The 10,833-nt window shown below is 68.1% G+C and overlaps 2 protein-coding genes across 2 annotated transcripts; one reads left to right on the forward strand and one right to left on the reverse strand.

Annotated features, from left to right (window-relative positions):
* Positions 1–1,677: 1,677 nt before the first annotated feature.
* Positions 1,678–8,192, forward strand: FA09DRAFT_359573 (hypothetical protein; the record flags this gene model as incomplete). The annotated part of the gene is made up of 4 exons (XM_025745128.1): positions 1,678–2,400; positions 2,453–4,706; positions 4,895–8,138; positions 8,177–8,192. The coding sequence occupies 4 exons, from the start codon at positions 1,678–1,680 to the stop codon at positions 8,190–8,192; spliced, it is 6,237 nt and encodes a 2,078-aa protein (XP_025599842.1).
* A 73-nt stretch (positions 8,193–8,265) lies between these two features.
* Positions 8,266–10,074, reverse strand: FA09DRAFT_328938 (Clavaminate synthase-like protein). Its single transcript, XM_025741970.1, has 5 exons — positions 9,772–10,074; positions 9,204–9,720; positions 8,895–9,155; positions 8,452–8,845; positions 8,266–8,401 (listed from the first exon to the last, which is right to left on the reverse strand). Exons 1-5 carry the CDS (start codon positions 10,065–10,067, stop codon positions 8,334–8,336), a joined length of 1,536 nt encoding a protein of 511 aa, XP_025599843.1. The 5' UTR covers positions 10,068–10,074; the 3' UTR covers positions 8,266–8,333.
* Between the last annotated feature and the right edge of the window lie 759 nt (positions 10,075–10,833).

Raw genomic sequence — 10,833 nt, forward strand, 5'->3', positions numbered from 1 at the left:
GGCCGGTCATGCCGCCCGTGGCTACGGCACCGCCGCTGGCCAGCTCGCTGCTGCAGAGCGCGACGGCAAACGCCACGGCGCAGCGCGAGGCCAGCACTGCTGCGCCGCGGCTGCCTGAGATCGGCGAGCAGCAGGCGCAGACGCCACGGGCGTCGCGCAGCGTGCTGAGCATCGAGGAGGACAAGCGTTTCGACGGCTCGGGCAGCCTCGGCTTCGGCGACACAACGCCGCCGGCCGGCGCCTCGGCGGCCACCACGCCGAGCAAGGCGCGCGCAGACGTGCCGCACATCGAGATGCCCAAGTCGGAGCCCTTCCGTGTTGAGCTCGACCCGCAGGGCCGCCCGTCGAATCTGCGCCGCGGCTCGGCCACGCCAAGCCTCGGCGAGGTCTTTATGACGCCCGGCGAGGTTGAGGCGTACGACTCGTTCCTGCGCTCCGCCCCGCCGGAGCCAGAGCCCGCGCCGAGGCCCACAGGACCCACGCGCGCGCCGGGCGTGCATGACGGCCAGCCTACGGGTGTGACGCGCATGACCGTCGAGCGCAAGCGCCTGATGCCCAGCCGCACGTACTCTGGCGGCATCGGCCCCCAGGACGACAGCAGCTCAGACGAGACGAGCGCGCCCGCCAAGCCTGCTGCGCCCGCCGCCGCTGCCCCTGCTGCGGCGCCGGCCGCGCCCGCGTCGAACACGAGCCTCAGCGCGCCTGCTGCGCCGGCGGCCAGCGACGTGTCGTTTGACGGCAGCGGCGTGGGCCGGCGCAAGAGCGTGCGCATGGCGCCCGACGTCAAGCTGCCGCCGGAGACGCCGCAGCCGCAGCCCGAGATGCACGAGTACCTGCCGCGCAGCCAGTCGGCCACGGCGCCGGCGCCGGCGCTCTCGAGCCGCATCGCGCCGCCGCCGCCGGCGCCGCCGCGCCTGCCGACCAAGGCGGCCGACTACGCGCCCGTCGACATCGGCCGCGAGCGCTCGACGTGGACGTCGCGCATCGGCACGGCGGCCGACGACTCGAGCGACGAGGAGGTCGACGACTACGCGAGCGCGCGGCGTGCCTTTGGCAGTGCCAGCCGGCACCTCGGCAAGGCGACGGGCGCCATCAAGGCCAAGGTGACGAAGAGCGACGACGCGCCGGCGGCGAGCCCGGCGAAGAAGAGCAAGAAGAAGAAGACGGGCGAGCAGGTGAACCACGGCTACAACGCGGCCGTGCCGCTGCCGGCGGGCATGCAGGTCGTCGGGCGCAGCCCGAGCACGAAGCGCAAGTGAGGCGCGCCCTCGCCGCCGTCGTCGTCGTCGATACCCTCTCCCGGCCTCCTAGCCTGCTCCGTCTCCTGCTGCTCCCGCCTCCCAAGTGCCGGCCCAGCGGGCCGTGCTGGACCCTACCCTTATTTGCCCTACTCCTCCACGCTCCTTTGTGCTCTCTCCTGCCTCTCTTGTAAACTGCGATGCGATGAATTGCATGCTATCGCTCGTCATCTGCTACCATGCGCACCCCAGGCGAGGCGCAGGACCGGCAGCCAGGAGGAGAGGCTGGCCGAGGAGCTCGGCTAGGCGCAGCGTGACGCAGCCGCGCGGCCGCGAGATTTTCCTCCCGCACGAGAGACGCGCGCGCCGCCCTCGACTTCTTCCTGCTGCCAGCTGAGGCCGCGTCGACGCTTCGGTCCCACCACCACCCACACCCAGCATGCCCGTCGCCACCACCTCGGCCGTGCCGCTGCCAGGCGCGTCGAGCGGCAAGCGCAAGCGCAGCGCCTCGCCGTCGGCCGTGCCGGGCGAGGCGCCCGAGGCGGCGGCGCAGACGGGCGCCGCGCTCGCCGCTGCGCTGCGCACCACGTCGCCCGACTCGCTGCGCCTCGCCCTCGCCGCCCTGCGCCGCAGCACGTCGATCGCCACGCACGAGGAGCTGCCGGCGCCGACGGACGCGCGCGTGCGCCTGGCGCAGGACTTCGTCGACGCCGGCGGCCTCGGCGGCGCGCTGGTACACGACGCCGGCTGGGGCGCCGTCGCCGGCAGCGCCGCCACGCCCGGCCTCTTCGACGCCTGGACGCTGGCCGAGCAGCAGGCGCTGCCGGCGCTGCTGCCGCTGCCGCTCTTTGTGCTGGCGCACCTGCTCGCACTGCTCTCGGCGCACCAGCCGACGCACGCGCTCGGCGACCGCGTCATTGAGCCGCTGCTGCCGCCCGCCGCCGGCGCCGGCGCCGGGGCGTCGCGCTTCTGGGCCCGCCTGCAGGCCTACCTCGGCAGCGCCGAGAGCAAGAAGGGCAAGGCGCCGCAGGGTACGGCGGGCAAGGACAGCGGCTCCGAGATGCTCACGCTCGCCACGGTGCGCCTGCTGCTCGAGATGAGCTCGTTTGCCGGCGGCAAGTACGCGCGGCGCATCTTCGAGGGCATCGGCTGGAGCATGAAGGTTCGTGTGCTTCGTGCGTTTGCTACTTGCACGAGCTGACCGTCCGGCCCAGACACTGCCGCGTCTGCTCAACATGCGCCGCCGTGCGCCGAGCGCCAAGGCCAAGGCTGCCGGCCGCCCGGCTGCTCCCGTGACGCTCTCGCGGCCCGACGTGCGCACGCTCTGGCTGCTCTTCCTGCTCTCCTTTCTGCATGGCTCCTCCTCGCTCAAGCAGTCGCTTCTCGGGCTCGGCCGCGACTTTCTGCCGGCCGCGATGAAGGGCCTCTCGCGCGATCCGCCGCAGATTGTGCTGCACGTGCTGCAGTCGCTGCATGAGGGCCTGCTCAGCGAGAATGCCCGCCTGCCGCGCGCCCGCGTCGTCGGCTTCTTCAACGAGTGGACGTGCAAGGAGATTGTGGCGCTGTACGAGCGCAGCACCGAGCGCGTAGGCATCGTCGGCAGCGCAGACGAGCCGCTCAGCGTCGCCGACGTGGCGCACCATTTCCTGCTCGCGCTCTGCTCGCATCGCGGCCGCGGCATCTGCTTTGCCGACCGCGGCTGGTACGGGCGCGCTGATGCGGTAGACGACGTCGAAGACGGCGAGGCAGCTGCCACAATCGGCGAGTCGCAGGCCGCACGCGGGCCGCGCATCCACAACAAGATCCTGCTCGGCATCCTGCGCTCGCTCACGCCCACGCGGTCGCTGGCGCAGGGCGAGTTGGCGCTGCAGATCCTTCACGCCTCGCCGGAGCTCGTCGGACCGTACCTCGATTCGTCGTCTGGCAGCATCTCTGCTTCGTCGCTCGAGCCTCGCGCCGCCTCGAGCGCCTGGCTATGCACGGCGGCGTTCCTTGGTCGGGCGCTTAGTCTGCCGCTGCCGGACTTTCGCCGTGCGGATGGTGACTCGACTGGCGCAACTGCCTGGCTGGCAGAGCCGCCGCCGCTCGACAGCGTCCTCTCTGCTCTGCTTCCGTGCCCACTCTCGCGCGGTCTTCTTCAGCGCGGCATCACCCACGCAGACCGCCTGACGCGACATGCCGCGCTCGCAGTGCTCTCTCGCGTCCTCGACCGGCTCTCGCGCTTCCGAGCGGTGTGCTTAACCGCTGCAGAGCAGATCGGCGAAGGCGCCGAGGCGCACGACCTGGACGACGACGCTTCTGCCGAGCCGAGCTTCGGCCTCGACGGACACGGCCACTGGACGCGCCGCTGGAAGGAGGTCGAGCGCGAGGCGCGGCGGCGCCTGCCGGATCTGAGCGCGCTCGTCGGCGGCCTGCAAGCACTAGACGGCCAGAACAAGGGAGAAGCACCAGAAGACGGCGGCGCAACCCAAGAGCAGTCCGGCGCGTCGCCGAGCGAGCTGCTTCTGACAGAGGCGCATCTCCGCGCCGTGTGGCTGTACCAGACCGTCCTGCCCGGGTCGTCCCTCGACGCCTCACGCCTGGACGTCGGCCGTCTGCTCGTCAACGACTTCATGGCGCCAGCGACGGACAGCGCGAGCAGCGTCGCTGACAAAGCGGCGGGCATGCGCAATCTGTGCCAGCTGCACGCACTGCGCATCGTGGCGCTCACGACTGGCACGAGCGGCGCGGGCGAGGGTGGCTTCGACCTCTTCGCGCGGGCGTCCTCGTCTGCCTCGTCGCGGTCGTACTTCTGTCTGCTGCTCACGGTCCGCCTCTCGACTGGCCTTGGCCTCGTGCGCGAGGCGTGCGACGACATCTTTGCCGCAGCGCTCGGCAAGAGCGCTCTCTTCGAACACGACCCGAATGAGTGGCAGGCGTGGCTGCGTGCTCTGCCACTCGAGGACGCCAGTCCAGCTGGCGAGTCTCTCAGCGAGGAGCAGGCTGCCGTGCTTGTCTTCCTCGACGAGTGCGTGCAGCGCTGTCTCAAGACGCACTACCGCTATCTGGAGGCTTCACGCCGTCTGCGAGCGGAGCATTCGCAGTCCTCAAGTAGTCTGACTGCACGGGACGCGGGCAGTGACGACACGGATCTGGCGGCCAGCCCGCTTCTAAGCACGATTGCAGAGCAGCTCAGCATCCGCCTGCGCAAGGGACTGCTCGATGCGCCATCCGCCTCTGCGTCCGCACGGGGTCACGCCGAGCGCACGGCCTTGCTGGCGTTTGTCAATCGCCTGATGCTTGGCCTCATCGGCGTCGGTCGGCCGGCCTCGCCTCTATTGGCGCTGGCTGCTGACCTCCGCGAAGCTGCAGCGGACGACGCGGCAGGCTGTCCGCCGGTCCTCTTCCTCGCTGATGTGACCGTCTCGCGTCTCGAGGCCATCGCAAGCGGACCGCGCGAGCATGGCTTGCGGCCGAGTACATTAGCAGGTGAGTCCGGTGCCATACATCTCGGGCGACGAGCTGGGAGGATTAGCAAACGCAGTGGCAATGTCTTAGGCCGTCCGGTCCATGACGATCACGCAAACAAAATGTCTTCAACCTAATGACCTTCTCGTCCGCCCTATCGCGCCCGCCGTTCGCCGTATCAGCACTGACACGCGTCCTCCCGCACAAAGACACAGACAGCTTTGCCAGCGCTGCGACCACCGCTGAGCTGCGCGCGCGGCTACGACAGGCCGAGCGGCCTCTGGCGTCGACGGCACATCGCGCTCTTCAAGCTTCCGTGCGGCATCTCCTTTCCAAGGGATGCACGGGCGCGCTGCAACTGATGCGCGAGCTCGACCCGCTACGCGAGCAAGGCGCTCTCGATGACGAGATCCGCCTGCATCTGCCATCGGAAGCGACTCTCTACGGTCTCGAGTCTGCTGTCCACGACGATTCGACGGACGCCAGCGAAGCACACATCTGTGCGGCAATCGCCGTGTCGCGCTTGCAGACGTGGCCCGCCGAGTGGGTGCTCGCGCAGCTGGCCGCCGCCCTGGGTCAAGCACCCTCTGCACGCCTCGTCCGAGAGGTCTTTGGCAGCCGCGCTCTGCTAGACCACCTGTCGACGGCACAAGCGGACTTCGTCGCGGCCTTGGCAGACCTCCTGTCACTGTCTGACGCGACGGACCCGGCGCAGCGCGGTCATGCGCTTCCTCTCGCCGAGCGCGCCCTCGATCTGCTCGCGGACAGTTCTGCATTCGAAGTCGTCCTTCCGGCGTTCCAAGCACTTGTGCCGCTGCTCCACGCCGACACGCGGCGCCGTGTCACCGCTGCAATGGTCGAGGTGTTGCGTCAGCGAGACGTGTCCACCAAGCCAGCAGTCGTGCAGGGCGTTGTGCGCAATCTGCTCGCGCTGCTCGAGAGCGACTCATCCTTGGCTCTTGCTCTCGATGGAGCCATCGAGGCGCTGCTTGGGCTCGTCGCGGCAGCGCCCATCGCGGCCGCAGACAATGCGCTGTCGCACATCTTTGCAGTGCTGTACCGCACGCTTGAATCTTCGACGGTGCCAGGTCTCGACGGCTCTCGGCGATCCACGAGGCAGTCGGAGCCCAGGACGACTGTCCAGCTTCCGGCGTTCGCCGTGCCCGTTCGCGCCATTCTCCAGCGCAGTGGACCGATCGTAGACGCCACTCTGGCTCTGTTGCTCTATCGATGCCCACCGGCCGTGGCGCAGCTGCTCGAAGAGCTGTCGAGAGAGGCCGACTCGGTGCCGGCGCTCGCAAACCTCGCGCGCGCGTTCCCCAGATCCGTTCTGGCCGCGCTCGACCTGTGCGAGCCTGGCACGGTGCCCGCACCGCTCGTCGAGACTGCGTTGGCAACGCTCGCAGCGCTTGCGTTCGACGCCGAATCTTCAATCGCGGTCCCGTCGTCCGCCTCGCTTGCGCTTCTCCGGCGGCAGCTTTCGCCGAACAACAGTGCGCTTGCGCTGTCGAAGGCCCTCTCTGCCGCGATGCCCGGCAAGGCTTCGCTCGCATTCCAGCCCGCCGTGTTCAAAATCGCTGTCAGCCTGATCGGCGACGAAGCAAGCGAGGTTCGTACTCTGACGCAGCAGCTCATCGACCAAGGCCTGCTGTGGCTGGTCCGTCGCTTTGCCGAAGATGCGGAGGACTCTGCTGCTCTCATCGACGCCGTCGGAAGCTTCTCGGAGCTCGTCATCAGCGCCGGGCAAATTGGTGTGCTCCCCAAGCCTCACCTTGCCGAGCCTGTCGTCGAGGCAGCGATCAAGAACCGATTGGCATGCGCGCCGCAGATGCAGCTCGTTGCGGCGCTGGCTCGCTTTACGCCGTTCAAGACCGCTGTGCGCTCGGCGCAGATCAGCTCGGTCCTGGCGCATCCGCTGTTCCGCACCACGACGCAGCCAGGCGAGGCGGAGTCCGACGCGCCGCGGGAGGCTGTCGTCAGCAAGCTCTACCACAGCATTGCGAGTGATGCGGCCGCGCTCAGCCGGCCTGCCACCATCGCTGCACTGCTGCGCATCTACGGCGCCACGCTGAGCACTGCCGACCGCCGCCTCCTCGAGGTTTTTGGCTGGTTCGAGAAGCAGGAGCGTGCGTCTCTGCTCTCGCTTGCCACGCAGTGGGTGCCGCCGGCGGTTGCGAGCGCGTCCGGTGCGGGCTCGCCGAGCAGCTCTGCCTTCGATGCCGTCTTGGCCCTCGAGCCTGCGCGCGCCTTTGCTACGTGCGCAGCGTATCCCCGCGCTCGTTGCGTACAGCACAAGTCGGCCGGCATGGCCAAGCAGTCCAGTACCGCCGCGAGCGCCGTCTACGATCCGATCTGGGTCATGGCACTCGTTGCCGCGATGCTGCTGCAGAAGCAGCCGCTCACGGGCCTACAGTGGCTGGCAGTGCTGCGAACGAACGCCCTGGGCGTCATCGTCTGCACACTGAGCTCGAGATCCCGCGACGTGCGCGCTGAGGCGCGAGCCATCCTGGCCCGCGCCCACGCGAGTGTCTCGCGCGCAAACTTCCAGGAGCGCGAGCATCTTGTGCTGGCGCTGGACGCCCTGCGCGACGCTATGCCCGTGCAGGACACCACGCCGCTGCCGCTCACGACGACACTATTCGTTGCGCATGTGCTGCGCTCGCTCTCGGCGCCCTCGTCGTTTACGTATCCGATCTTCAGCCGTTTCCTCCTGCAGCGCGCTGAGCTCGACCTCGGCGACGTGCCGCTGCTCTACAACATGCTGCTCTCCAGCTCGGACGAGGAGCACCGGCAAGAGCGCGTGTGGATGCTGCGCTTCCTGCGCGACTGCCTGCGCGCCGGCGGGCGGGCCGAGTGGCGCGTGTTCAAGCGCCGCCACGTCTGGGAGCTCCTGGCCAGCCTGTACACTGCGACGGCGCCTGGCACTGGTGCGCCGACTGACCGCGCCGTGCGCTCCGTCATCGAGGAGATCTTCCTCGCCGCCGCGAGCCTGCCGACCGTTGCGTTTGAGCTGCTTCAGAGGCGCGCGCTCATCTCGTGGGTCGCGCAGCAAGTCTCGATCGAGCGGGCCGCTTCGGGCGCACGGCGCTTCTGGGTCACGCTTCTCGACACTGCAACGTCTGCCGTCGATCTCGAGCGTCTCGACCGCGGCACGAGCGGAGCGTGGGCAAGCGCTCTGCTTGATGCTCTTGCCGGCTGCACGCGTCTGCCAGCGGGATCCGAGGCTGCAGCGTTGGACGACGCGCGCACGCTGCGCGCCACGGCCAATGCGCTACGCAACCTGCTCTGCCAGCAGCGCCGGAGCGCTCGCACTCTCGCCCAGGCCGGGCTGCGCCTGCCGCTCGTCGTCGAGCTGCTGAGCACGGTGCTGGCACGACTGTGTGCCGCTCCGCCGGCAGACTCGCTGCACACGCCCGCGGAGCAAGATGATAAGGACGCCGGAGTGCACGCCGCGTACGAAGCGGTGCTGGCACTCTACGAGCTTGCTCCAGTTCAGGCGCACCATGAGCGCTCACAGTTGCGCGCTCTCTTCAGCGCGGCTGCGCGCGCCGAGGTCGCTCACGGAGGCGAGGAGGCGCGACACCTTTGGCTGGAGGCGAGCCGCACTGCCCTCACTCCGAGCTTGTGAATGCATACTATCCGCATTGGTCATGGCTTTGCGCCCTTGTTGAGTGTCCTGTACGTGCTCCAGACGGCGTCGCCGTCGATGTAGCATCCTAAAGCGAGGTCAGTGCGACGCTCCTGCGTAAAGGCAGACGCGGCTCACCCTTCAGCCAGCGCTTCACATCGTCCCCGCTCTCTGCCTGCTCGTCCCACTCGAAGCCGCGCCGCGAGTGCAGCACGCGCCGGTTGTCGAAGATGACGCACTCGCCCTCGCTGAGCGTGCGCTCGTAGCGGAACTGCTCCTCGAGCGTCAGATCGGCGAAGATGCGCAGCGCGTCGTAGAAAGCGAGGCGCTCGGCCGTGCTGGGCTGGCCAGAGGCGGGGTGCAGCGGCATGGGCGACTGGAAGGGCGGCGAGTAGTTGACGGCTGTCAGGCGCGGCATGCCGGAAGCGAACGGCCGGCCGCCGTGGCCCTCGTTTTCAGCCGCCACCTCGAACGTCGGGTGCGTGTAGCGGTAGTGGAAGCCGTCGTTTTGGTAGTGGAAGCCGACCGGAACCTGGTACGCGTGTCGGCGCGGAGTGTCGCGCGCGGAGGAGCCGACTCACCTTGGCCAGCAGATTCCACGCCTCGCGATGGTGCTCCCACATGTGCTCGGCGACCTTGAAGCTGTCGACGAAGATGCTGCTGCCGCCGCGCACGCGGTTGCGCAGCGAGTGCAGGAACTGGAAGCGCGGCGGGTTCTGGAAGTAGCACAGGTCCATGTGCAGGCCGAGGTCGACGTTGGTGTAGGCGATGTTGCGCGAGGCAGAGCCGAGCGAGCGCACGTTCCACAGCGGCCCGTAGAAGGTGTTGCGGATCTCGCCGAGCTGGTGGGGTGTCAGGGGTGATCACAGGCAGAGACGCTTGCTACGTACCTTTGCAGCCAGGTCCGCAAGACGTGCCCTCTTTGGCCCTTCGTTGTCTGTCACGTCTGTTGGCAGCCCTGCAACAAAGACGAGCCCGTCGCGCACGAGAGCCCGTGACAGCGCTGCGGACGCCGCTCGCTCGTCGCCCTCGCCCAGCAGCGCACCCCACGCAACGCGCGCCGGCCGCGCGTGTGCGGCGTCGACGTCGAGCGACTCGGGCTGCTCGTCTGCCGAGGATGGCGGCGGACGCGGCGCGGGAAATGCTGCCACATCGGATGCTCCCCACGGCGTCGGCACGCCGCCGATGTCGTGGTGCAGCGCCTCGTAGCGCTCCGGCAGCGCGTGCGAGAGCAGCAGCGAGAGCGGCAGGCGCGAGCGGTGCGGCGTCGACGGCGGCTCGGCAACGGTGCCAAACGCCGCCGAGAAGGCGTTGGTGACGTGCGCCTTGGGCGCAAAGTGCAGCGTCAGGACCCAGTCCTCGGGCGCGCAGCCGTCGCTGCTCGGCTCGAGGGTGGGCGGGTGGTCGCTGAACGAGGGTGAGGGGTGTGCCTGTGCGCCGACGACCGTCCGCACTCACGGGTCCAGCAGGCTCTCGCCGTCATGCGGCACGCGGATGTCGCTCGTGTGGAACATCTTCTGCTGCGTGCTCTCCTGCACGCTCTCGCGCTCGCGGCAGGCATCGCGCAGCCAGACGTGGTCGAAGGGAAAGGCGCGCTCGAGGCCGAGCGCCGGCGCGACGAGGCCGATGGCCGACGGCAGTGCGACGATGCGCACGTCCTGCGGGCCCTCGAGCTGCGAGAAGCAGCGCACGGCGGTGTGTGCGCGCGGCAGGCCCCGTGCCAGCGGCCGCAGGTGGCGGTACACGGCGCGCATTGTAGAGCCAGGATGGTGGTAGGAAGCGTGGGCGGCGCGACGCGCACTCGGCAACAAGGTTGCCGGCGGCATGGCCCGAGCGGCGAGGCTCGGGAGTCGGACCAAGCAGGTTGAAAGTTGCCTGTACCAGGGCAAAGACAAATGACCTGTCACAAGACTTGTGTGACCCAACAATGCAGCACTGCCATTGGAGAGAGCTATGTCCAGAAAGCAGCCTCCTGCACAGCAGACAGGCAAACTGGCAGCAAGCAGACCAACACATGTAGTAGGAAGCAGTGCAGAAGGCAGCAGCGCAGCCGGCTGCCATGCCAGGCACCAGGGATGAGTTTGGCAGCACCTGCTAGTAAAGCAGATCTAACCTGTAACAGGGAACAAGATGAGGAGACCACATTCAAGCACAGTCTTGCATTCTAAGGGATGTGTGCGCCACTTCTTGAAGTCTTGCTGCAAGCCCAGAAGAAGAAGGGGCCACTTGGAGACAGTGCAACAGCAATGTAGCAAGGTGCTTCTGCAGCTTGGTGTTGCCAATGAGCACAATCACTTGCTGGCGCTTGACCTGACCAGCAAGTCAAAGCAGACAGACGCGCAAGCCATGACAGAAAAAGCAATGGACCTGCAGCAGATCTCTTCCAGGCCAAGTCAGCGCCACAACAAGGACAATATCAATGACAAGCCTTTGAAGCCTTCAAACACTTTCTCTCCTGCAGAGATAATGAGCTTGAAACTGCTGCTGCTGCAGGTGGGAAATGCAAGGTCAGGATGGACA

Source organism: Tilletiopsis washingtonensis (assembly GCF_003144115.1).
Source record: "Tilletiopsis washingtonensis strain MCA 4186 unplaced genomic scaffold FA09scaffold_6, whole genome shotgun sequence".
NCBI lineage: Eukaryota > Fungi > Basidiomycota > Exobasidiomycetes > Entylomatales > Tilletiopsis > Tilletiopsis washingtonensis.